Here is a 24691-nt window from a genome sequence, read left to right on the forward strand (position 1 = left end):
CAACACATTTTAATTGCTTTCCTTTTGGCAATCGTTTTCAGACTAGCTTAGCATTAACATCATGAAACCACAGTAAAAGGCATAATCAAAAAGAGAATGTGCTTATGTGTATATATACACGTAAGCACACACACACAATCTCCTGACAATAGGGCAAATGCTATACTGTTGTACCAGTGAAATTATTAATGCAGATTTCTTGTACATAAATAACTTTATTTGTAAGATAAGATAAGATAAGATAAGATAAGATAAGGTTATCTTGATTGATCCTGAAGGAAATTTAATTACATTTTCACCATTCTGATGCTTGATGTAGACATTCACTGAAGTTCTTGATTTGTATTTGCATGATATTTTATAATGCGCTCCTGCCACAAGATTGACTGATTGCATAATTGCACCAAACAATTTGGCCAGTGACTGTATATTCACTAAGGACTTTGACTAAAAAGTTCTACAATACTAAACATATTCTGTCTTTGACTATGTCTTGTATTGTGGTTTCATGATGTTCATGCTCAGCTTGTTTGGGAAGGGGTCCGTGTACATTTCGTTCATTTATACATTTCACATTTCATGTCATATTTTCATGTCAGTAACAAAAACAAAACAAATTATTATCTGAAATTGCAGATGCAAACTGAAAAAGATCTCTGAAACCTGTAGTTGTCCCTGATCACTGCTGTGTATCAGAAGCAGAACAATCCAAAAGCGTGACAAAATTAGTCTAATTAGGAGAACTGGGTGCAATCTGGGTGGTTCGGAAAAATAATCAAATAAAATTTAAAAAATTTTAAAAATCAATTAAAAATAAATAAAAAAATTTCAAAAATGGGTGTTTCAGTGTGTATCAGTTTACATGCTCGACTTACTGAGTGACTCAGTATGAATGGATGTACATGCTCTACTAAATGAGCATGTAGCCTACACTATAACTTTGAAGATGTCACAAGAAAGAAACCATTTCTACCTCTTTAATTGAGTGTTCATGACTTTAATTTTCTGTGGGGCTGAACCCTCTGTTATTGATGCCATTCAATATGGACCCTGCACCAAGTACAAAACAATGTCTCCATTAGAACCACTAAGGGGCATCTCAGAGATGCCCAGAGAAAATTACACAAAGACACCTGTCCCAAAACAAAAAAATAAATGTGGTCTGTGATCTTTCTGAATCGGGCCGACTAACTCACATAACAGCAACCAGTATTCAACTGCATTGTTACATGACCATAGAGTTGAATTTTGCAGGGCAGTGAGGGCCATTGGAGGTTGGAGGTGCTGAGTGCTGCCTTTTGTACTGTGAAATATTTATATGCCAGATAAACTACTCTGTGCTCTTGTGGTGTTTCGCTTGACTCTATGTTCCTTTAAATATGTAGTGCTAGGCCTAAACTGGAACAAATAATAATTCTTTACATAAACATAATAATGCATAAACATAATATTATTAATATATTAATAATATTAAGGAACTTCCTAAAAATACAGAACCTATGTTTACTGGACAGCTTTCATCAACAGGAACATGATAATATAATAAAGCAATACATTGATACCAGAATGTTTCTCCAATTTTGCAACAAGGTGTTCAATTTCCCCAAGCCAAAGTTCCTCAAGGTCCTGAGAGCAAAGCGTCGAAGTTCGTTCTATCCAGGACCATAATCAGCAAGTATGACTCCTGTTACATACCCAGAATTCACTCTGTTTGTATGTAAAATAGTATCCTTTTAAATCACTAGAAGAAAATATTATTGGGTAATTATTTGTGACAAATCTCACCTTTTTGTTCAGTTATATGACTGATTAGCACATTTTGTGGGCATCCAGAAAAGTCTGCAGATTTGTTCACCAGAGGTTCTTTTATAGCCTTCAAACCATTCAAAACAACAACTGGTCTACTCCTGAGATACCGGCTGTAAACCACCGAAAATACCCCCTCAACTTGGTCGTCTTCTCAACTACCAGTTTCTTCCCCAGAGTGATGTCAAATCAACATGGCCACTCAGTTCTTTTTCTCTACTTTTAAATTAGTTTATAGCAGTACTGGCTTTAGATCAATTAATATACTTGGTTAAATCTATAACATTGACCACTTGAAAAGGTAGTCATCAACATTTGAGATATCACTAAGCTTAGCCAGTTAGCCTGTTGTTAATGCTACTCATTGTTGTCCGCTGTTGTTGCTGTGCTGCAAATTCAGTCCGAAATGTTGCATGAAGGATGCACCAGAATTTAGCGGAAATCACCATGCCAGTGCAGCGTTGTAGTTAGGTCTACCTACACCTGAGAGACAAGGGACAATCTTTTTAGGACAACTCTGGACAGAGAAGATAACTGGTTTGAATGATGTATAACTGGAACAAGCATCTCTGTACATACAGAGAGGTCTCTGATACGACCTATCACCTACTTACAAGGCTGTCCTCATTTTCCCCAGTGGTTTAAAAATTTACAACTCCAGAACTCCAAATCAATGATCCAGAAGCTGAGATGATGTAACACTGACAATTGCCAGCTCAGCATTTCTCCCATTTCAGCTCAACGATCAGAGAAGTTTGTGGGGAGGTTTGCCAGGTTTCAGCAAAATCCTTTTTTGTTCAGTCTTTTTTGGGGGAATAAGTTTTTCTGCATTATCTGCAACACAACTATTATGCGTGGAACCTGGCAACCCTGTTCACAGAACACAGAAATTCACTAACATGATACAAATAGGAGGTGTACTCTTTGGTTTTAGCCTGACCTAAACACTGCCTTATTGAGCTTCAAAATAAAACCATTTTTCTACTATATTTCTGTATAAACTAAAGAAATATGATTTTATATATTGAGCAGTTGCTCCATATAGCTCACATAGACCTTGCACAGGGCAGCATATTCCTGCTGGGTATCCAAAGAATTGCAAATTGCATTTTTAAAAAAATATATAAAACTTGTATGTTCATTGCACATGTTTTTTTTTCTTTTAATTTTTCAATAACTGGTACTCAGTCATTATTAAAAGAAAATCCTCTCTGAAAATCATAATGGCATTATAATGAAATGCCGCTTCAAGGACCCATTTTTCTCGCAGAAGCACCAGAAGTGCATCCCAGCTTTATGATAGTTTCTGATAGTGTATCCAGGGAACATTCTGATCTTTCTGGAATGTACCAAACCCCAAAACTGAAGTAAATCTGGCAAAATATCATTAGATGGCTATTGTTGTCAAGTGTAGGCTAAACAACAGACTTTGTGCTTTTAAACAGATAGTTTTGTTCACACATAGTTTATATACTTTTTTTCAGATAGCCTTTAAGAATGCCTTTGACAAAAGAAGATCATATTGAAATCAGTCTCATGGTTGGATCGGGAAGCTGTCACAAGGTTGCGATGGACTTTAACAGGAAACATGGCGAGCACATCACACACGTCGCTGTTGCCAAATTGGGAGCCAAAGCTGGAGAGACGACTCCGTGTATGTTTACAAAGAAATAGCAATCATGTAGAGCAATCATGCAGACACAAAACCCAACAAGAATTAAGGAGCCCAACATGATGACTGTCGTACCGCTGCTCTACACACTGCACTCTTTTGGCTGCCAAATCTCCTCCCTAAATCAACTTGTCAATTCTGTGAATCATTAGAGGTTTATGGGGTTGCTCCCCATTCTGTGTAATATGGAGTAGTTTCTTATTACATTGATGTTTTGTAAATAAAGTTATATTTTGCTAAAAAAAAAATGTATGGAGACTGTTGAGACACCCTGTAGTGTGCAAAATTGAATTTTTTTTCCCAGCAGCCCTGTTTTCTATAGTGTTTTCCAGTGTTTCCATTCCATTGCAGTCGGTGCAGCCAAAGAGCTGTGAAACACTTAATTCTCCATTTCCCATGAGTACAGATGTTACCTGATGGGCCAAAGCACCTTGAAATTAGTTTGGGAATTCCAAAACATTTTGATCAAATGACCCTCAATAGACATGAATATGAATTTTCTGTGAACCCGAGCACTGACCACCCTACATAATTTTTTAAAATTCTGGATTCATAATTTATGACTTGTAAATTCATATCACTTTGTAAATGTTTTGCCATTTTTTTGTGTTTGTTTTCTTGAATTCTGTTGTTCCACTGAGTCAGAGTCACTTGATGATGTAACTAGGAACTAGCAAAGGTAGATGGATGGAGAAATTTGTCCATTTTTATTGCTGAACTCCTACACTAGTGCAGCATGTCAGGATAGTGAAAAAGACTAAAATAGCACGTAATGTAAATATGGCTTGTTTTACTGTTTCATGATGTTTTCACAAATCAAACTTGGACACTAGCACCAAGACATAAGCAATTAAAATGTGCTGTATTGTTTTTATAATTTTACATTTACATTTATAGAATTTGGCATTTATAGGTACAAACATAAACATCTTGTGACAAATGCAACTTTTTAATCATTGTTGAAAACAAGATCCGGGTTTATTATTAGCAGTTTAAGCAGTTTAATTTAATATTGAAATTTGATATAGCTGATTGATTAAACCTCTGTTGGCCTCTTTTTCTCTTATACTAGAACAGGTTTCATGATCCATAAAGAAATTTTCAATATGCAGACATATTGTATACCAGCTCTACATTTCTCTAGCTGGCTGTCTCTGCCTGACTAGCATCCTGTATGGTTTGGGTGTAAGTGTTATGCCAAACACAGGACTGAAATCTGGTTGTCCTGCATCTTCAGGCCAAATGAACTGAAAGCGGTGCAGCAGAGTAACCAAGAAGAGGAAGAGCTCCATGCGAGCCAGACCTTCACCAAGACATATACGAGGCCCTGCACACATGAACAGATACATAAATTTAAACTTGCTTTTTGTCAGATTCAAATGAATTAATCTCTGCTTTGGGTAAATGAGGCTTGAATGACGTTTGCAGTGTCCTTTCACTCCTGAGTTCTCACCAGAAGAAAAGGGCATGAAGGCGTCAGGCTTCTCAAACTGTCCCTGATCATTTAGGAAGTTTGATGGGTTAAAATCATGAGGAAACTTCCACTGGCCTTCTTCGCTCAACACTGAGGACAGGTTGGGGATGATCATAGTTCCCTGGAACACCGAGAAATAAAAAACGAGATTAACATGAGTAGCAAAACAGTGAAACCAAAGCAATTGAAATCGTCACCTTTGGGATGGTGTAGTTCATCAGTTCAGTATCTCTTGTGGTACAGTGGAACACACTCAGAGGGACGGTGTTGGCGATGCGCTGACACTCGTGAATCATTGCCTGTGTGTACGGCATGTTGTGTCTGTCCTCGAAAGATATCTGAGATTTACTCTCCATAACCTCATCAATCTCCTGCTGGCATCTCTCTAGAAACAAAGCATGCATGGCACTGTTATTAGATTCATTCAACCTGTCAATTTTGGCAATAAATATCAAACTTTCAACATTGATTTAATAAGAAGGCTTAGAATACAAAGTAATGGACAATTTAAAAGTTCAGACTCTGGATGTCCGGATGAGCCATGAGGTAGAGAATTGCTGTAAGGAGTGTGTTGGATGTGGTGTCAGTTCCAGCTACATGCAGATTCATAATATACGCCACCAGTTGGTCTTCACTGAAAGTGGATTCATTGTCTCTCTATTAAAAACAACACATAAATTATCACATTTTAGCATGATTTCTCATCACACAAAACAGAAGGGACTTCATCACACAAACACATATTTAATAAATGTGTATTTAGAAATTCACATATTTACAATTTATTTTGGTTTAATTTAATTTGAATGTATTTATTTCTGTAAAGCTGCTTTGTGAAAATGTCCATTGTTAAAAACGCTATACAAATAAAATTAAATTGAATTGAAAATACAAACCTTATCAAGCTCATCCAGATAGCAGTCGACAAAGTCTCTTGGTTTTCCTGGGACTCTTGTTGTCTTGTGCTTCTTGATCATGTTTGCTGTCATGACTTTAACTGTGTTGTAATTATCAAAGGCTTTTTTAAAGGGAAGGGGCAAAGACCTCACCACAGGAAGTGCATCATAGATCTACAAGAAAACAGGAGATTTGCTTGTTGTACTACATGCATTATGTTTTCTTCCCTTCTTATCTAAAGCAGCTAAAGCAAAAGAAAAAAAAAAAAGACTTTTCCTAGCATAAACTTACACCAGCCGGGTCTCAAACCTTTTGCATCCAGGGACTCCTTTGATTGAAATTTACACCCAGGTCCATAAATATTGGGACAGTGACACAGTTTTGGTAATTTTGCCTCTGTACACCACCACAGTGGATTTGAAATGAAGCAGTCAAGATGTGACTGAAGCGTAGACTTTCAGCTTTAATTCAAGGGGTTTAACAAAAATATTGCATTAACCGTTTAGGAATTACAGCCATTTTTTACAGAGTTCCTCCATTTTCACAGGCTCAAAAGTAATGGGACAATTGACTGATAAGCAGTTTCATGGCCAGCTGTGGCCTGTTTCCTCCTTATATCATGATAAATTAAGGAGATAAAAGGTCTGGAGGTGATTCCAAGTGTTGAATTTGCATTTGGTAGCTGTTCATGGGAACTCTCAATATGCCGTCCAAAGAGGTGTTGATGCAGGTGAAGGAGGCCATCATTAGGCTGAAAAACCAAAACAGACCTATCAGAGAGATAGCAGAAACTTTAGGAGGGCCAAATCAACAATTTGGTACATTCTTAAAAAGAAGGAATGCACTGGCAAGCTCAGCAACACCAAAAGGCCTGGGAGACCACAGAAAACAACTAAAGTGGATGATTGCAGAATTCTTTTCTTATTGAAGAACAACCCCTTCACAACATCTAGCCAAGTCAGGAACACTCTGGAGGAGGTAGGCGTATCATTGTCAAAGTCTACAATCAAGAGCCACCTTCATGAATGTAAATACAGACGGTTTACCTCAAGATGCAAACCGCTGGTAACACTCAAGAACACAAAGGCCAGATTAGACTTTGCTAAAAAACCTCTAAAAAAAAAGCCTGACCAGTTCTGATGCAAGATTAACTTGTACCAGAATGATGGGAAGAGAAAAGTATGGAGAAGGAAAGGAAGGACTCATGATGCAAAGCATACCACATCATCCGTCAAACATGTGGAGGCAGTGTTATGGCATGGGCATGTTTGGCTGCCAATGGAACTGGATCACTGGGGTTTATTGATAATGTGACTGTTGATAGAAGTAGCAGGATGAATTCTGAAGTGTACAGAGCTATACTTTCTGCTCAGATTCAGTCAAATGCTGCAAAACTGTTAGGACAGCGCTTCACAGTACAGATGGATAACAACCCAAAACATACTGTGAAAGCAGCCCAAGAGCTTGGAAATTAAATGTTCTTAAATGGCCGAGTCAGTCACCTGACCTCAACCCAACTGAGCTGCTTTTCACTTACTGAAGACAAATCTGAAGGCAGAATGACCCACAAACAAGCAGCAACTGAAGATGGCTGCAGTAAAGACCTGGCAAATCATCTCAAGGGAGGAAACTCAGCATTTGGTGATGTCCATGGGGTCCAGACTTCAGGTAGTCATTGACTGCAAAGGATTTACCTCCAAGTAATAAAAATAATCCTAATATTTATGATTATATTAGGTTGTCCCATTACTTTTGAGCCTGTGAAAATGGAGGAACTCTGTAAAAAATGGCTGTAATTCCTAAACGGTTAATGCAATATTTTTGTTAAACCCCTTGAATTAAAGCTGAAAGTCTACGCTTCAGTCACATCTTGACTGCTTCATTTCAAATCCACTGTGGTGGTGTACAGAGGCAAAATTACCAAAACTGTGTCACTGTCCCAATATTTACCAATATTTATCCCTGACTGTAACTCCACTGACCACTTGAGTACTTATTTATGAACATAATACAACTATACAAATATTAGAGTCATTCTTTTAATAGAAAGTAAGTTAACTTTACAAAAATACACACTGGGTCCAAGATAACATTATTTATAGGTAATTGCTTTTTGCTATAATTTGCAATGACTATAATGACTCGGTAATAAATATAAAAAAATGTATAATGATGAGTTGTGATTTCCACAACTGTAACATGAAATTAAAAGCCCTTAGCATTAGTCTTAATCCAAATAACCGTGGTCAGGCTATTTTGAAGTGACAACTGTGTACTGTAACGATTTATAATCACACTGGTGTCTGGTGTCATCCAGAAGATGATGGGTTCCCTTTTGAGTCTGGTTCCTCTCAAGGTTTCTTCCACATGTTGTCTCAGGGATTTTTTTTTTCTTACCACTGTCACCTCTGGCTTGCTCACTAGGGATATAAATCTACAAATTTACCAGAGTTCCGTAAAGCCGCTTTGGGACAGTGTTTGGTTGTTTATAATGTAATGCCATGCCAGCTACCCTGGCTATTTTCATGGCAAGAAACAGGTTAACTTGTAGCAAATTACAAATGTTTATCCTCAATAAAAAAATCTAAAACTAAATCTGGCCTCACTTCATTAAAAATCTTTTCATATGAATCAACTGAATAAAAAAAGAGTCCTAGAGGAGTTGAAACCATCACAGTCCATTAAAACATGCCTCAAACATATTGGACTTTGGCATAAGGGACATAAAGGAGGATCTTCACCCATTAACAAAAACTTGTGAGTGAGTCTGGAGTGGCCTATTCGGCAACGGGTGTAGACAATATGGCCCCAGCGATTATCCAAGTAGAAACGACGTTTTCTACCAACAACAGGATTGATTTCGTAAAGTTTATTTGTACTACATTGATCCCAATTGGTTTGCCATTTTTTGAAGACATAAGAGTTTATAATGGGTTTCTTTGTGACGATGTCTATTATTAAAATTGTTATACAAATAAAGTAGAATTGAACTGAACTTACCATTGCCCAAGGTCCATTAGCAAGCTTTAGATTTTCAGTAAACAGCCGAATGTATATTTTAAGGGTTTCATCGCCGTAGTCAAAGCGAGTGCCAAACAAAACCAGGTAGATGATATTTGATGCCGCATCATGGAACAAAGTCTGAGGATACATGGAGCTTCCTACAAATAGAAATGCTATATTAATGTGTTTTTACTTGCTTTAGCTATAATCAACAGAAACATGAATAATAAAGAAATGTGTTCATACCAGCATTCTTCTCCAATTTTGCAATGAGATGTTCAATTTCTCCCAGAATCCTGTTCTCCATAGACTGTTTCCCCAAGCCAAAGTTCCTTAAGGTCATGAGAGCAAAGCGCCGATGCTCTTTCCATTGAAGACCATAATCAGTCATTATGACTCCTGTTTCATTTTACTCACATCAGTAACACACTTTAGAGTTGCACTAATGGTACATTAATGTATAACAGAAACGTGATACAGTCTGGTGACGTGGGATGTGTAATTGTTTTTCACAGATCTCACCTTTTCCTTCAGTTACATCCTTAACCATGCCGTGTGGCCGTCCTGAAAAATCTGCAGATTTGGTCACCAGAGCTTCTCTTATGGCTTTTAAACCATTAAGAACAACAACTGGTTTTGTCCCAATGTACAGGCTGTAAATGTTTCCATATTGCTCAGCCAACTAAACATACAATATACAACAAATGTTATTTAAGACAAAAATAAAATAAATACACACATTGCAAAAGTGTCATTTGGTAAAATGCTGTTCTGTCATAAGCTGGCTGTACACTGTTGTAACAATAGTCCACTGAGGCGAGCGTAGTGAAGAACCCAAGTGCAGCTTTTATTTAACAAAGTGAAATCCAAAATACAAATACAGACTTGACTTGACCTGCAGATGAAACTAGACTCGAACAGACAGCAGGTTACAACATCAATACACGACAAGAGACAATGGCTACATGAGGTCTATATATATATCAAACAATCAAGGTCACATGACACAATCCAACCAATGAGGAACAAGACACATGGCTTAACCAACCAATCAGAACATGACACAATGAACAAAGGAACCAATAGCAGGAATACAAGAGGGCAAAGGAACCACATGACTAGACAGGAACCATGACTAAACTCCAAAATAAAAGACATGAGAGCAATGAACAAGAAACACAAACAAAACCCAAACCCCACGTACTGTCAGTTCATGAAAGGCCTCCATGGCCATGACAGGACAGGCTGTGAGTTCATGAAAGGCCTCCATGGCCATGACAGGACAGGCTGTGAGTTCATGAAAGGCCTCCATGGCCATGACAGGACAGGCAGCGAGTTCATGAAAGGCCTCCATGGCCGTAACAGGACAGGCAGAGGCCTCTGAGGCAGACTCGTGGACAGGAGGGGCCTCTGGGGCAGACTCGTGGACAGGAGAGGCCTCAGAAGTGCAGTGTGCAGCCCAAACACTCAGGATGGCTACCGCCATCACGGGCAGCACAGCACACAGTGGCATGCTCGCGGGGCTTGAGTGTGTTGAGGCTGTGAAGCTTGAAAGTGTAGGGACCGCTGGGATGCCAGCCGCTCGCACTGACGTCAGAGGTAGATCCATCACACTGGCAATCAGTCTCATCAGTCCTGGCCCAAGCTCCGCATCCGCAGGAGCTTGGGTACTATATCCCCCCAAAAAAAATTCTTAGGGGAAACTTGCATGGCATCCATGGCATGACGGGGTTCTGGCAAGGTGGCCATGGCATTACAAGGCTCTGGCGTGGCAGCCATCTTGACTGTAAGCTCTGACATGGCAGTCATGATGGGTCGAGACTCAGGAGTAGCAGCCGTGACATGATGAGGTTCTGACGTGACGGCCGTGGCGTGATGAGGCTCAGGCGTGGCGGCCATCTTGGCCGGGGACTCAGGCGTGGCAGGCTTGTCGTGAGCAGGCCCTGGAGTGGCAGACGTGATGTTACCAAGACACATCACTTAACCAACCAATCAGAACATGACACAATGAAAAAAGGAACCAATAGCAGGAATACAAGAGGGCAAAGGAACCACATGACTAGACAGGAACCATGACTAAACTCCAAAATAAAAGACATGAGAGCAATGAACAAGAAACACAAACAAAACCCAAACCCCACGTTACAACTGTGGGATTGAACACAATTTTGCTGTCACAGACAAAGCTTGCACTTCATAAAAGAAATCCTTTGGAACAAAAGATGGCCAACAAAATTCTGGCAGTGTCATAAATTCAAATCTCAGAGTGAGAGTGCTACTATGAAACTCCAGGCATCAGTCACCAGTAAGAGGACAGCCACTGATGGACTCTAGTGGGTGACTGCCCCCTCAGATGCCCCATGGTTGAAAAAACACAGCAAAAGCACCATATAGGGTGCCTCTACGATAGATAAAAAGTGATAATGTGCCCTCTAGGGAGCCATGCAATGGAGAAAATATGATATAGTGCCCTAATGGCTGGCCAAGTAGAAGAACAGGATGAAATGCCCTCTAGGGTGCTGCCGTTTATGAGAAAGTGTGATGTAGTGCCCTCTAGGGTGCCCTTCCAGTGGAGGAAATGAGATAGAGTGATAAAATGAGATGATGTGCACTCTAGGGTGCTCCTATAGCAGAAAAACATAGGCTAATTCCCTACAGGTGTTCTTCAGACAGCAAACATGGCAATGGACAGAAAAATATCCTTATTACTTAAGGCTAACTTTGAAGAATGTTTCATGCAAGCCTGTTTTCTGCACAAGTCTGTAATTTTCTTTAATCGTAGGACTATCGTCTATCGTCTATACACCAAAGACCCAAACACATGTTCACATGAACACACACCTGTTGCCAAGAATCAGATGAGGTATTTTTTGCAAACAACTACAAACCATTCATTAACTGCTTACACAAATAATCACGTATTTAAAAAAATAATTTGATGTTGTACCTTCTCAAAGTCTTTCAGAGGATTTTTGATGTTAATATGAAACAAGTTCCCAAATATAGGGACGGGTCGTGGTCCAGGAGGGAAGTTCTTGGGCCTCCGGATCCTGATGAAGAGGAAGAAAAGGCAGACACAAAAAGCAACCAGAATCCAGGAGCCCAGCATGATGTCTGTTGTACTGCTGCTCTAAACACTACTAACCTTTGGAATGACAAATACTTATAGCAAACAGAGCTTGTTAATCATTTACATAGTTTACAATCACAATCACTGGTACCTCGAATAGTGCAGGCTACAGCTGGGAGTAGAGCTTTCTCTTACTAAGCCCCACAGCTATGGAACAGCCTTCCACTTAGTGTTCAAGTCAAGTCAAGTCAATTGGAGTTTATTGTCATTTCAACCATATACAAGTACATAGTGAAACGAAACAATGTTTCTCCAGGACCAAGGTGCTACACAAGACAAACACAGAACAACACAGAACTACAAGGGACTACACAATTTATACATAAAGTGCACAAGTGCAAACAGACAGCACAAGACTACTATGACTACTGGGACAGACAATGGGCACAGTAAATCCCAGTGCAGCGCCGACCAGTACACAGTTCTGTTTAAAGTGAATCTAGTGACAATACTGCAAAGAGTACAAGAGTACAATACAAGTAGCTGAAATAGTGTAAACATAAGCGTAGCAGCCTATGTACAGTATAATAAGTACTGTAGCAGTATTTATTACATATATTTAGTAATGTAATGTTCAAAAACTTGCAAAAAAATTGCAGAGAGGATGGAGGATGTTCAGTTGTGTGTGTATATATATATGTGTGTTTGTGTGTGTGTTCCTTCAGTTCAGTTACTGAGTATTGAGGAGTCTGATGGCTTGGGGGAAGAAACTATTGCACCGTCTGGTCGTGTGGGCCCGAATGCTTCGGTACCGTTTACCAGACGGCAGGAGGGTGAAGAGGGGTGTGTGGGGTCATCCACAATGCTGGTGGCTTTGTGGATGCAGCGAGAGGTGTAAATGTCCGTGATGGAGGGAAGAGAGACCCTGATGATCTTCTCAGCTGTCCTCACTATCCGCTGAAGGGTCTTGCAATCCGAGACGGCGCAATTTCCAAACCAGGCAGTGATGCAGCTGCACAGGATGCTCTCGATAGTCCCTCTGTAGAACATGGTGAGGATGGGGGGTGGGAGATGTGCTTTCCTCAGTGTTCTCAGAAAGTACAGGCGCTGCTGGGTTTTTAGTTATGGAACTGGTGTTGAGCGACCAGGTGAGGTTCTCCACCAGGTGAACACCAAGAAATTTGGTGCTCTTGACGATCTCCACGGAGGAGCCGCCGATGTTTAGCGGAGAGTGGTAATTCTGTGCTCTTCTGAAGTCAACAACCATCTCTTTAGTTTTACCTCTTCTCTGTATGCTGACTCATCGTTCTTGCTGATGAGACCCACCACAGTCGTGTCATCGGCAAACTTGATGATGTGATTCGAGCTGTGCGTTGCTACCCCCGTCGTGAGTCAGCAGAGTGAACAGCAGTGGACTGAGCACACAGCCCTGTGGGGCCCCAGGGCCCACCTCACCCACCTGGGGCTCAGACACAGTCACAGTGTTTAAGTCAAGGCTGAAAACATATTTGTTTATTCAAGCCTTTTGTGAATAGTTTTTTCTTAGGTACAGGGGCAGGTCTGGAGGGTTCGCAGTCATAGAGTGTTGTGGTGAACTGGGATGTTTGGATGCTGTCGCCCCCCCACTCTCACTCGTTCACTCAGGTTTGTCGACGGTGGAGTGGCTGGCTGCCTTATGTCCCAGGGTGCCCTCATGTCTGTGTTAGCTTCTGGCTCTCCCTTTTAGTTATGTTGTCATAGCTATTCCTGCCGGAGTCCCTGCTTGCACTCTGCACGCAAAGTACATTGTCCTTAGCCATTAGTGGACAAAAGCTTACCTAACAATCTCTCCCCCACTCTCCATCTCTCTCTCCCTCACTCTCTGTCGAGCTACACATGCTACTTCTGAGATGCCAGTGATCCTGACCCCTTCTGCTCCCCGGACCTGCCTGATCCATCCTGATGCCCTACTTCTGGTTGGAGTTCTCATCGGATGAGTTCGCTCGCTGCTGCTTGGGGTGGCCCCATATGGACGGCCTGAAGAACCATTTGGATTGCTGGGGATAGTGCCACCTGGGGGCTGTTGAGATGGCTTGGGGATCACATATGGGGAGCTGTACTGTAATGGCTTGGGACTGAGATTGCTGTAGTGGCTTTGGGGCTGCAGTTGCCACGAGCACCTTCATACTCAGGACTCCATTAGTGGACAGTGGATAGATTTTAACCAACCGGACTTCTTGCAAAAACTGTGATGAATTTATTGGTTGCACAATTACACTATTTGTCCATATAGTACACAATAATAGAAGGGATTTATTTATAATTGCACTATCTGTTGCACCTAGATGAGGATGGGTTCCCTTTTGAGCCTGGGTCCTCTCAAGGTTTCTTTCTCATATTGTCTCAGAGAGTTTTTCCTTGCCACCATCACCTCTGGTTTGCTCATTAGGGATAAATTCACATATTTACAATATATTTTTTTGTGAATCCATTTATTTCTGTAAAGCTGCTTTGTGACAATGTCCATTGTTAAAAGCACTATACAAATAAAATTGAATTGGATCGGGCTGACTAACTCACATAACAGCAACCAGTATACAACTGTGCTGTTACATGACCATAGAGTTGAATTTTGCAGGGCAGTGTGGGCCACTGGAGGTTGGAGGTGCTGAAAGCTGCCTTTTGTACTGTGAAATATTTATATGCCAGATAAACTACACTGTGCTCTTGTGGTGTTTCGCTTGACTCTATGTTCCTTTAAATATGTAGTGCTAGGCTTAAACTGGAAGAAATAATAATTCTTTACATAAACATAATGTTATGGCTTTTAATAGCTTATAGGGCCCACCTCTTGCAAAAATCTGTCCCCAGTAATTTAATAATATAATATTGTTCAGCCTATTATTATCATCCTTTAAGAAAGGGACACTTACGTGGGCTAAAGATAAATTCCCATTACCAGTAAAAAAATGAGTGTTGAGGCCTTTTGTGGGTCGGTGTCCATTGTCTCATAATCTGTGTTTATAAATAATATGTAATAAATGTGTGAATAACCCAGAATTAGTTAAAATCAGAACAAGCTATGCATTACGAAGGACACGCTTTAATTGACTCCTACAAATGTTAATATCAAACTTCTCTTCAGCTTTGAAACAAATTTCTTGGCTTTGCATCCTTAACATCAGTTTCAGATAAATATTTTCAGCCACACAAACATTCCGTATCAAGATATTTATTGTCATTTTTTAAGCAAGTCATTTTTTTTATAAAAGCCTTGTTAAAGGGAAGAGGCAGGGATCTCACCAATGGAAGAGTATCATAGCTCTATAAGAAAACAAGAGGTTCTATTGTTAATATCAGTGGTTCTCAGTTATTGGCCTATTTGACTGGTCACTTGAATTAAATGGGTTTAATACAGACCTTAATAACTTAAAGAACAAGTAGGCCTATAAATGTCATTTTTGTCCTATCATGTTCTGTCAGTTTCGGAAATAATATAATCTATGATTTCAATCATAGTCAGAACATTATTATACAAATGGACGCTAGCTACAAAACAATTGAGAACCCCTGGTTTATATTGAATTGCTAACATTGATTCTTTCAGCTTTGACTAAATCTATACTTAGAATTAGCAATAGTTTAAATGCAAACTTCAGTGATCAGGTGATGATATAATGTCTCACCATTGCCCAAGGTCCATTAGCAATCTTGTTCAGTTCAGTGAACAGCGTAAAATATTGTTTAAGGGTTTCATTGCCATATTCAAAGCGAGAGCCAAACAAAACCAGGTAGATGATATTTGATGCTGCATCATGGAATAAACTCTGAGGATACAAGAAACTTCCTAAAAATAGAGAACCTATGTTTACTGGACAGCTTTCATCAACAGAAACATGATAATATAATCAAGCAATACATTGATACAAGAATGTTTCTCCAATTATGCAACAAGGTGTTCAATTTCCCCAAGCCAAAGTTCCTCAAGGTCCTGAGAGCAAAGCGTCAAAGGTTGTTCCATCCAGCACTATAATCAGCAAGTATGACTCCTGTTACATACCCAGAATTCACTCTGTTTGTATGTAAAATAGTATCCTTTTAAATAACCAGAAGAAAATATTATTGGGTAATTATTTGTGACAAATCTCACCTTTTCGTTCAGTTATATGGCTGATTAGCACTTTTTGTGGGCATCTGCAGATTTGTTCACCAGAGGTTCTTTTATAGCCTTCAAACCATTCAAAACAACAACTGGTCTACTCCTGAGATACCGGCTGTAAACCCCCAAAAATACCCCCTCAACTTGAAATTTTAACTCATCAACTTGGTCGTCTTCTCAACTACCACTTTCTTCCCCAGAGTGATGTCAAATCAACATGGCCACCCAGTTCCTTTTCTCTACTTTTAAATTAGTTTGTAGCAGTACTGGCTTTAGATCAATTAATATACAGAAACAGTACTTGGTTAAATCTATAACATTGACCACTTGAAAAGGTAGTCATCAACATTTGAGTTATCACTAACATTAGCCAGTTAGCCTGTTGTTAACGCTACTCATTGTTGTCCGCTGTTGTTGCTGTGCTGCAAATTCAGTCCGAAATGTTGCATGAAGGATGCACCAGAATTTAGCGGAAATCACCATGCCAGTGCAACGTTGTAGTTAGGTCTACCTACACCTGAAAGACAAGGGACAATCTTTTTAGGACAACTCTGGACAGAGAAGATAACTGGTTTGAAAGATGTATAACTGGAACAACCATCTCTGTACATACAGGGAGGTCTCTGACACTACCTATCACCTACTTACAAGGCTGTCCTCATTTTCCCCAGTGGTTTAAAAATTTACAACTCCAGAACTCCAAATCAATGATCCAGAAGCTGAGATGATGTAACACTGACAATTGCCAGCTCAGTATTTTTCCCATTTCAGCTCAACAACCAGAGAAGTTTGTGGGGAGGTTTGCCAGGTTTCAGCAAAATTCCCACCCCAATACATCTCAAACTAGCCAAAACTGTTTGAGAGAAGAAAAAGGTAGACCAACTTTCTTTTTTGTTCAGTCTTTTTGTGGGGAATAAGTCATTATCTGCAACACATCTATTATGCGTGGAACCTGGCAACCCTGTTCACAGAACACAGAAATTCACTAACATGATACAAATAGGAGGTGTACTCTTTGGTTTTAGCCTGACCTAAACACTGCCTTATTGAGCTCCAAAATAAAACCATTTTTCTACTATATTTCTGTACAAACTAAAGAAATATGATTTCATATATTGAGCAGTTGCTCCATATAGCTCACATAGACCTTGCACAGGGCAGCATATTCCTGCCGGGCCTCCAAACAATTTCATCATTTAATTAATTTAAAAAAAATATAAAACTTGTATGTTCATTGCACATGTTTTTTTTGTAATTTTCAATAACTGGTACTCAATCATTATTAAAAGAAAATCCTCTCGGAAAATCATAATGGCATTATAATGAAATGCCGCTTCAAGGACCCATTTTTCTCGCAGAAGCACCGTGAGTGCATCCCAGCTTTATGATAGTGTATCCAGGGAACATTCTGATCTTTCTGGAATGTACCAAACCCCAAAACTGAAGTAAATCTGGCAAAATATCATTAGATGGCTATTGTTGTCAAGTGTAGGCTAAACAACAGTTTTGTGATTTGGGAAAGACTTTGTGCTTTTAAACAGATAGTTTTGTTCACACATAGTTTATATACTTTTTTTCAGATAGCCTTTAAGAACGCCTTTGACAAAAGAAGATCATATTGAAATCAGTCTCATGGTTGGATCGGGAAGCTGTCACAAGGTTGCGATGGACTTTAACAGGAAACATGGCGAGCACATCACACACGTCGCTGTTGCCAAATTGGGAGCCAAAGCTGGAGAGACGACTCCGTGTATGTTTACAAAGAAATAGCAATCATGTAGAGCAATCATGCAGACACAAAACCCAACAAGAATTAAGGAGCCCAACATGATGACTGTCGTACCGCTGCTCTACACACTGCACTCTTTTGGCTGCCAAATCTCCTCCCTAAATCAACTTGTCAATTCTGTGAATCATTAGAGGTTTATGGGGTTGCTCCCCATTCTGTGTAATATGGAGTAGTTTCTTATTACATTGATGTTTTGTAAATAAAGTTATATTTTGCTAAAAAAAAATGTATGGAGACTGTTGAGACACCCTGTAGTGTGCAAAATTGAATTTTTTTTCCCAGCAGCCCTGTTTTCTATAGTGTTTTCCAGTGTTTCCATTCCATTGCAGTCGGTGCAGCCAAAGAGCTGTGAAACACTTAATTCTCCATTTCCCATGAGTACAGATGTTACCTGATGGGCCAAAGCACCTTGAAATTAGTTTGGGAATTCCAAAACATTTTGATCAAATGACCCTCAATAGACATGAATATGAATTTTCTGTGAACCCGAGCACTGACCACCCTACATAATTTTTTAAAATTCTGGATTCATAATTTATGACTTGTAAATTCATATCACTTTGTAAATGTTTTGCCATTTTTTTGTGTTTGTTTTCTTGAATTCTGTTGTTCCACTGAGTCAGAGTCACTTGATGATGTAACTAGGAACAGGCAACGGTAGATGGATGGAGAAATTTGTCCATTTTTATTGCTGAACTCCTACACTAGTGCAGCATGTCAGGATAGTGAAAAAGACTAAAATAGCACGTAATGTAAATATGGCTTGTTTGACTGTTTGATGATGTTTTCACAAATCAAACTTGGACACTAGCACCAAGACATAAGCAATTAAAATGTGCTGTATTGTTTTTATAATTTTACATTTACATTTATAGCATTTGGCATTTATAGGTACAAACATAAACATCTTGTGACAAATGCAACTTTTTAATCATTGTTGAAAACAAGATCCGGGTTTATTATTAGTAGTTTAAGTAGTTTACTTTAATATTGAAATTTGATATAGCTGATTGATTAAACCTCTGTTGGCCTCTTTTTCTCTTATACTAGAACAAGTTTCATGATCCATAAAGAAATTTTCAATATGCAGACATATTGTATACCAGCTCTACATTTCTCTAGCTGGCTGTCTCCGCCTGACTAGCATCCTGTATGGTTTGGGTGTAAGTGTTAGGCCAAACACAGGACTGAAATCTGGTTCTCCTGCATCTTCAGGCCAAATGAACTGAAAGCGGTGCAGCAGAGTAACCAAGAAGAGGAAGAGCTCCATGCGAGCCAGACCTTCACCAAGACATATACGAGGCCCTGCACACATGAACAGATACATAAATTTAAACTTGCTTTTTGTCAGATTCAAATGAATTAATCTCTGCTTTGGGTAAATGAGGTTTGAATGATGTTTGCAGTGTCCTTTCACTCCTGAGTTCTCACCAGAAGAAAAGGGCATGAAGGCGTCAGGCTTCTCAAACTGTCCCTGATCATTTAGGAAGTTTGATGGGTTAAAATCATGAGGAAACTTCCACTGGCCTTCTTCGCTCAACACTGAGGACAGGTTGGGGATGATCATAGTTCCCTGGAACACCGAGAAATAAAAAACGAGATTAACATGAGTAGCAAAACAGTGAAACCAAAGCAATTGAAATCGTCACCTTTGGGATGGTGTAGTTCATCAGTTCAGTATCTCTTGTGGTACAGTGGAACACACTCAGAGGGACGGTGTTGGCGATGCGCTGACACTCGTGAATCATTGCCTGTGTGTACGGCATGTTGTGTCTGTCCTCGAAAGATATCTGAGATTTACTCTCCATAACCTCATCAATCTCCTGCTGGCATCTCTCTAGAAACAAAGCATGCACGGCACTGTTATTAGATTCATTCAACCTGTCAATTTGGGCAATAAATATCAAACTTTCAACATTGATTTAATAAGAAGGCTTAGAATACAAAGTAATGGGCAATTTTAAAGTTCAGACTCTGGATGTCCGGATGAGCCATGAGGTAGAGAATTGCTGTAAGGAGTGTGTTGGATGTGGTGTCAGTTCCAGCTACATGCAGATTCATAATATACGCCACCAGTTGGTCTTCACTGAAAGTGGATTCATTGTCTCTCTATTAAAAACAACACATAAATTATCACATTTTAGCATGATTTCTCATCACACAAAACAGAAGGGACTTCATCACACAAATACACATATTTAATAAATGTGTATTTAGAAATTCACATATTTACAATTTATTTTGGTTTAATTTAATTTGAATGTATTTATTTCTGTAAAGCTGCTTTGTGACAATGTCCATTGTTAAAAATGCTATACAAATAAAATTAAATTGAATTGAAAATACAAACCTTATCAAGCTCATCCAGATAGCAGTCGACAAAGTCTCTTGGTTTTCCTGGGACTCTTGTTGTCTTGTGCTTCTTGATCATGTTTGCTGTCATGGTTTTAACTGTGTTGTAATTATCAAAAGCTTTTTTAAAGGGAAGGGGCAAAGACCTCATCACAGGAAGTGCATCATAGATCTACAAGAAAACAGGAGATTTGCTTGTTGTACTACATGCATTATGTTTTCTTCCCTTCTTATCTAAAGCAGCTAAAGCAAAAGAAAAAAAAAAGACTTTTCCTAGCATAAACTTACACCACCCAGGTCTCAAACCTTTTGCATCCAGGGACTCCTTTGATTGAAAATTAACTCCACTGACCACTTGGGTACTTATTTATGAACATAATACAACTATACAAATATTAGAGTCATTCTTTTAATAGAAAGTAAGTTAACTTTAAAAAATACACACTGGGTCCAAGATAACATTATTTATAGGTAATTGCTTTTTGCCATAATTTGCAATGACTATAATAACTCAGTAATAAATATAAAAAAAATTTATAATGATGAGTTGTGATTTCCACAACTGTAACATGAAATTAAAAGCCTTTAGGATTAGTCTTAATCCAAATAACCATTGCCAGGCTATTTTGAAGTGACAACTGTATACTGTAACGATTTATAATCACACTGGTGTCTGGTGTCATCCAGAAGATGATGGGTTCCCTTTTGAGTCTGGTTCCTCTCAAGGTTTCTTCCACATGTTGTCTCAGGGATTTTTTTTTTTTACCACTGTCACCTCTGGCTTGCTTATTATTGAGGAACGTTTATCCTCAATAAAAAAATCTAAAACTAAATCTGGCCTCACTTCATTAAAACTCTTTTCATATGAATCAACTGAATAAAAAAAGAGTCCTAGAGGAGTTAAAACCATCACAGTCCATTAAAATATGCCTCAAACATATTGGACTTTGGCATAAGGGACATAAAGGAGGATCTTCACCCATTAACAAAAACTTGTGAGTGAGTCTGGAGTGGCCTATTCGGCAACGGGTGTAGACAATATGGCCCCAGCGATTATCCAAGTAGAAACGACGTTTTCTACCAACAACAGGATTGATTTCGTAAAGTTTATTTGTACTACACTGATCCCAATCGGTTTGCCATTGTTTGAAGACATAAGAGTTTATAATGGGTTTCTTTGTGATGATGTCTATTATTAAAATTGTTATACAAATAAAGTAGAATTGAACTGAACTTACCATTGCCCAAGGTCCATTAGCGAGCTTTACATTTTCAGTAAACAGCCGAATGTATATTTTAAGGGTTTCATCGCCATAGTCAAAGCGAGTGCCAAACAAAACCAGGTAGATGATATTTGATGCCGCATCATGGAACAAAGTCTGAGGATACATGGAGCTTCCTACAAATAGAAACGCTATATTAATGTGTTTTTACTTGCTTTGTAAAAACCTAGCAGAAGACTTTTATTAGGAAGGTATAATCAACAGAAACATGAATAATAAAGAAATGTGCTCGTACCAGCATTCTTCTCCAATTTTGCAATGAGATGTTCAATTTCTCCCAGAATCCTGTTCTCCATAGACTGTTTCCCCAAGCCAAAGTTCCTTAAGGTCATGAGAGCAAAGCGCCGATGCTCTTTCCATTGAAGACCATAATCAGCCATTATGACTCCTGTTTCATTTTACTCACATCAGTAACACACTTTAGAGTTGCACTAATGGTACATTAATGTATAACAGAAACGTGATACAGTCTGGTGACGTGGGATGTGTAATTGTTTTTCACCGATCTAACCTTTTCCTTCAGTTACATCCTTAACCAGGCCATGTGGCCGTCCTGAAAAATCTGCAGATTTGGTCACCAGAGCTTCTCTTATGGCTTTTAAACCATTAAGAACAACAACTGGTTTTGTCCCAATGTACAGGCTGTAAATGTTTCCATATTGCTCAGCCAACTAAACATACAATATGCAACAAATGTTATTCAAGACAAAAATAAAATAAATACACACATTGCAAAAGTGTCATTAGGTAAAATGTTGTTCTGTCATAAGCTGGCTGTACACTGTTGGATTGAACACAATTTTGCTGTCACAGACAAAGCTTGCACTTCATAAAAGAAATCCTTTGGAACAAAAGATGGCCAACTACAAAATTCAAATGTCATAAATTCAAATCTCAGAGTGAGAGTGCTACTACGAAACTCCAGTCATCAGTCACCAGTAAGAAGACAGCCACTGATGGACTCTAGTGGGTGACTGCCCGCTCAGATGCCCCATGGTTGAAAAAACACAGCAAAAGCACCATATAGGGTGCCTCTACAATAGATAAAAAGTGATAATGTGTCCTCTAGGGAGCCTGTTTTCTGCACAAGTCTGTAATTTTCTTTAATCGTAGGACTATCGTCTATCGTCTATACACCAAAGACACATGTTCACATGAACACACACCTGTTGCCAAGAATCAGATGAGTAATTTTTTGCAAACAACTACAAACCATTCATTAACTGCTTACACAAATAATCACGTATTTAAAAAATAATATGATGTTGTACCTTCTCAAAGTCTTTCAGAGGATTTTTGATGTTAATATGAAACAAGTTCCCAAATATAGGGACGGGTCGTGGTCCAGGAGGGAAGTTCTTGGGCCTCCGGATCCTGATGAAGAGGAAGAAAAGGCAGACACAAAAAGCAACCAGAATCCAGGAACCCAGCATGATGTCTGTTGTACTGCTGCTCTATACACTACTAACCTTTGGAATGACAAATACTTATACAAACCTTTGGAATGACAAATACTTATACAAACCTTTGGAATGACAAATACTTATAGCAAACAGAGCTTGTTAATCATTTACATAGTTTACAATCACAATCACTGGTACCTCGAATAGTGCGGGCTACAGCTGGGGTAGAGCTTTCTCTTACAAAGCCCCACAGCTATGGAACAGCCTTCCACTTAGTGTTCGGGGCTCAGACACAGTCTCAGTGTTTAAGTCAAGGCTGAAAACATATTTGTTTAGTCAAGCCTTTTGTGAATAGTTTTTTCTTAGGTACAGGGGCAGGTCTGGAGGGTTCGCAGTCACAGAGTGTTGTGGTGAACTGGGCTGTCGCCCCCCCACTCTCATGCATTCACTCAGGTTTGTCGACGGTGGAGTGGCTGGCTGCCTTATGTCCCAGGGTGCCCTCATGGATATGTTAGCTTCTGGCTCTCCCTTTTAGTTATGCTGTCATAGCTAGTCTTGCCGGAGTCCCTGCTTGCACTCTGCACGCAAAGTACATTGTCCTTAGCCATTAGTGGACAAAAGCTTACCTAACAATCTCTCCCTCTCCCTACATCTCTCTCTCTCCCTCACTCTCTGTCAAGCTACACATGCTACTTCTGAGATGCCAGCAATCCTGACCCCTTCTGCTCCCCGGACCTGCCTGATCCATCCTGATGCCCTACTTCTGGTTGGAGTTCTCATCAGCTGAGTTCGCTCGCTGCTGCTGGGGGTGGCCCCATATGGATGGCCTGAAGAACCATTTGGATTGCTGGGGATAGTGCCACCTGGGGGCTGTGGAGATGGCACGGGGATCACATATGGGGAGCTGTACTGTAATGACTTGGGACTGAGATTGCTGTAGTGGCTTTGGGGCTGCAGTTGCCACGAGCACCTTCGTACTCAGGACTCCATCAGTGGACAGTGGATAGATTTTAACCAACCAGACTTCTTGCAATGAATTCAGTGATGAATTTACTGGTTACACAATTGCACTATTTGTCCATATAGTACACAATAATAGAAGGGATTTATTTATAATCGCACTATCCGTTGCACCCAGATGAGGATGGATTTCCTTTTGAGCCTGGTTCCTCTCAATGTTTCTTTCTCATATTGTCTCAGAGAGTTTTTCCTCGCCACCGTCACCTCTGGTTTGCTCATTAGGGATAAATTCACATATTTACAATATATTTTTTTGTGAATCCATTTATTTCTGTAAAGCTGCTTTGTGACAATGTCCATTGTTAAAAGCGCTATACAAATAAAATTGAATTGAATTGGACTGAATCGGGCTGACTAACTCACATAACAGCAACCAGTGTACAACTGTGCTGTTACATGACCACAGAGATGAATTTTGCAGGGCAGTGTGGGCCAGGTGCTGAGTGCTGCCTTTTGTACTGTGAAATTTTTATATGCCAGATAAACTGCACTGTGCTCTTGTGGTGTTTCGCTTGACTCTATGTTCCTTTAAATATGTAGTGCTAGGCCTAAACTGGAACTAATAATAATTCTTTACATAAACATAATATTATGGCTTTTAATAGCTTATAGGGCCCACCTCTTGCAAAAATCTGTCCCCAGTAATTTAATAATATAATATTGTTAAGCCTATTATTATCATCTTTTAAGAAAGGGACGCTTATATGGGCTAAAGATAAATTCCCATTATCAGTAGAAAAATGAGTGTCAAGGCCTTTTGTGGGTCCCATTGTCCCATAATCCG

The 24691-nt window shown here is 39.4% G+C and overlaps 2 protein-coding genes across 4 annotated transcripts; both read right to left on the bottom strand.

Annotated features, from left to right (window-relative positions):
* Positions 1-4162: 4162 nt before the first annotated feature.
* On the bottom strand, positions 4163-11995 carry LOC113546624 (cytochrome P450 2F2). Of its 2 annotated transcripts, none has more exons than XM_053235716.1 (9): positions 11800-11995; positions 9375-9534; positions 9099-9251; positions 8850-9025; positions 5849-6022; positions 5474-5609; positions 5150-5337; positions 4932-5073; positions 4163-4805 (listed from the first exon to the last, which is right to left on the bottom strand). In XM_053235716.1, exons 1-9 carry the CDS (start codon positions 11959-11961, stop codon positions 4609-4611), a joined length of 1488 nt encoding a protein of 495 aa, XP_053091691.1. In that variant the 5' UTR covers positions 11962-11995; the 3' UTR covers positions 4163-4608. The 2 variants fall into 2 exon arrangements, with proteins under 2 accessions (XP_053091691.1, XP_026802376.3); XM_026946575.3 differs by having other exon boundaries at positions 8850-9010; positions 11800-11994.
* Positions 11996-18670: 6675 nt separating this feature from the next.
* Positions 18671-22959, bottom strand: LOC128318626 (cytochrome P450 2D3-like). 2 transcript variants are annotated; one of them, XM_053235621.1, is made up of 9 exons: positions 22756-22959; positions 21996-22155; positions 21720-21872; positions 21440-21600; positions 20200-20373; positions 19823-19958; positions 19499-19686; positions 19281-19422; positions 18671-19154 (listed from the first exon to the last, which is right to left on the bottom strand). In XM_053235621.1, exons 1-9 carry the CDS (start codon positions 22915-22917, stop codon positions 18958-18960), a joined length of 1473 nt encoding a protein of 490 aa, XP_053091596.1. In that variant the 5' UTR covers positions 22918-22959; the 3' UTR covers positions 18671-18957. The 2 variants fall into 2 exon arrangements, with proteins under 2 accessions (XP_053091596.1, XP_053091597.1); XM_053235622.1 differs by lacking the exon at positions 21996-22155 and having other exon boundaries at positions 22756-22885.
* Positions 22960-24691: the final 1732 nt, after the last annotated feature.

The sequence above is a fragment of the Pangasianodon hypophthalmus genome, chromosome 7 (assembly GCF_027358585.1).
Source record: "Pangasianodon hypophthalmus isolate fPanHyp1 chromosome 7, fPanHyp1.pri, whole genome shotgun sequence".
Taxonomy (NCBI): domain Eukaryota; kingdom Metazoa; phylum Chordata; class Actinopteri; order Siluriformes; family Pangasiidae; genus Pangasianodon; species Pangasianodon hypophthalmus.

Coding starts and splice junctions, on each gene's coding strand:
- LOC113546624 (XM_053235716.1), bottom strand. CDS start 11,961: ATGCTGGGCTCCTGGATTCTGGTTGCTTTTTGTGTCTGCCTTTTCTTC. Junction 5,074..5,149: donor TGAACTACACCATCCCAAAG/GTGACGATTTCA, acceptor TCGGTGTTCCAG/GGAACTATGATCATCCCCAA. Junction 4,806..4,931: donor CTTCATGCCCTTTTCTTCTG/GTGAGAACTCAG, acceptor TCATGTGTGCAG/GGCCTCGTATATGTCTTGGT.
- LOC128318626 (XM_053235621.1), bottom strand. CDS start 22,917: ATGCTGGGTTCCTGGATTCTGGTTGCTTTTTGTGTCTGCCTTTTCTTC. Junction 19,959..20,199: donor ATCTGGATGAGCTTGATAAG/GTTTGTATTTTC, acceptor TGTTTTTAATAG/AGAGACAATGAATCCACTTT. Junction 19,155..19,280: donor CTTCATGCCCTTTTCTTCTG/GTGAGAACTCAG, acceptor TCATGTGTGCAG/GGCCTCGTATATGTCTTGGT.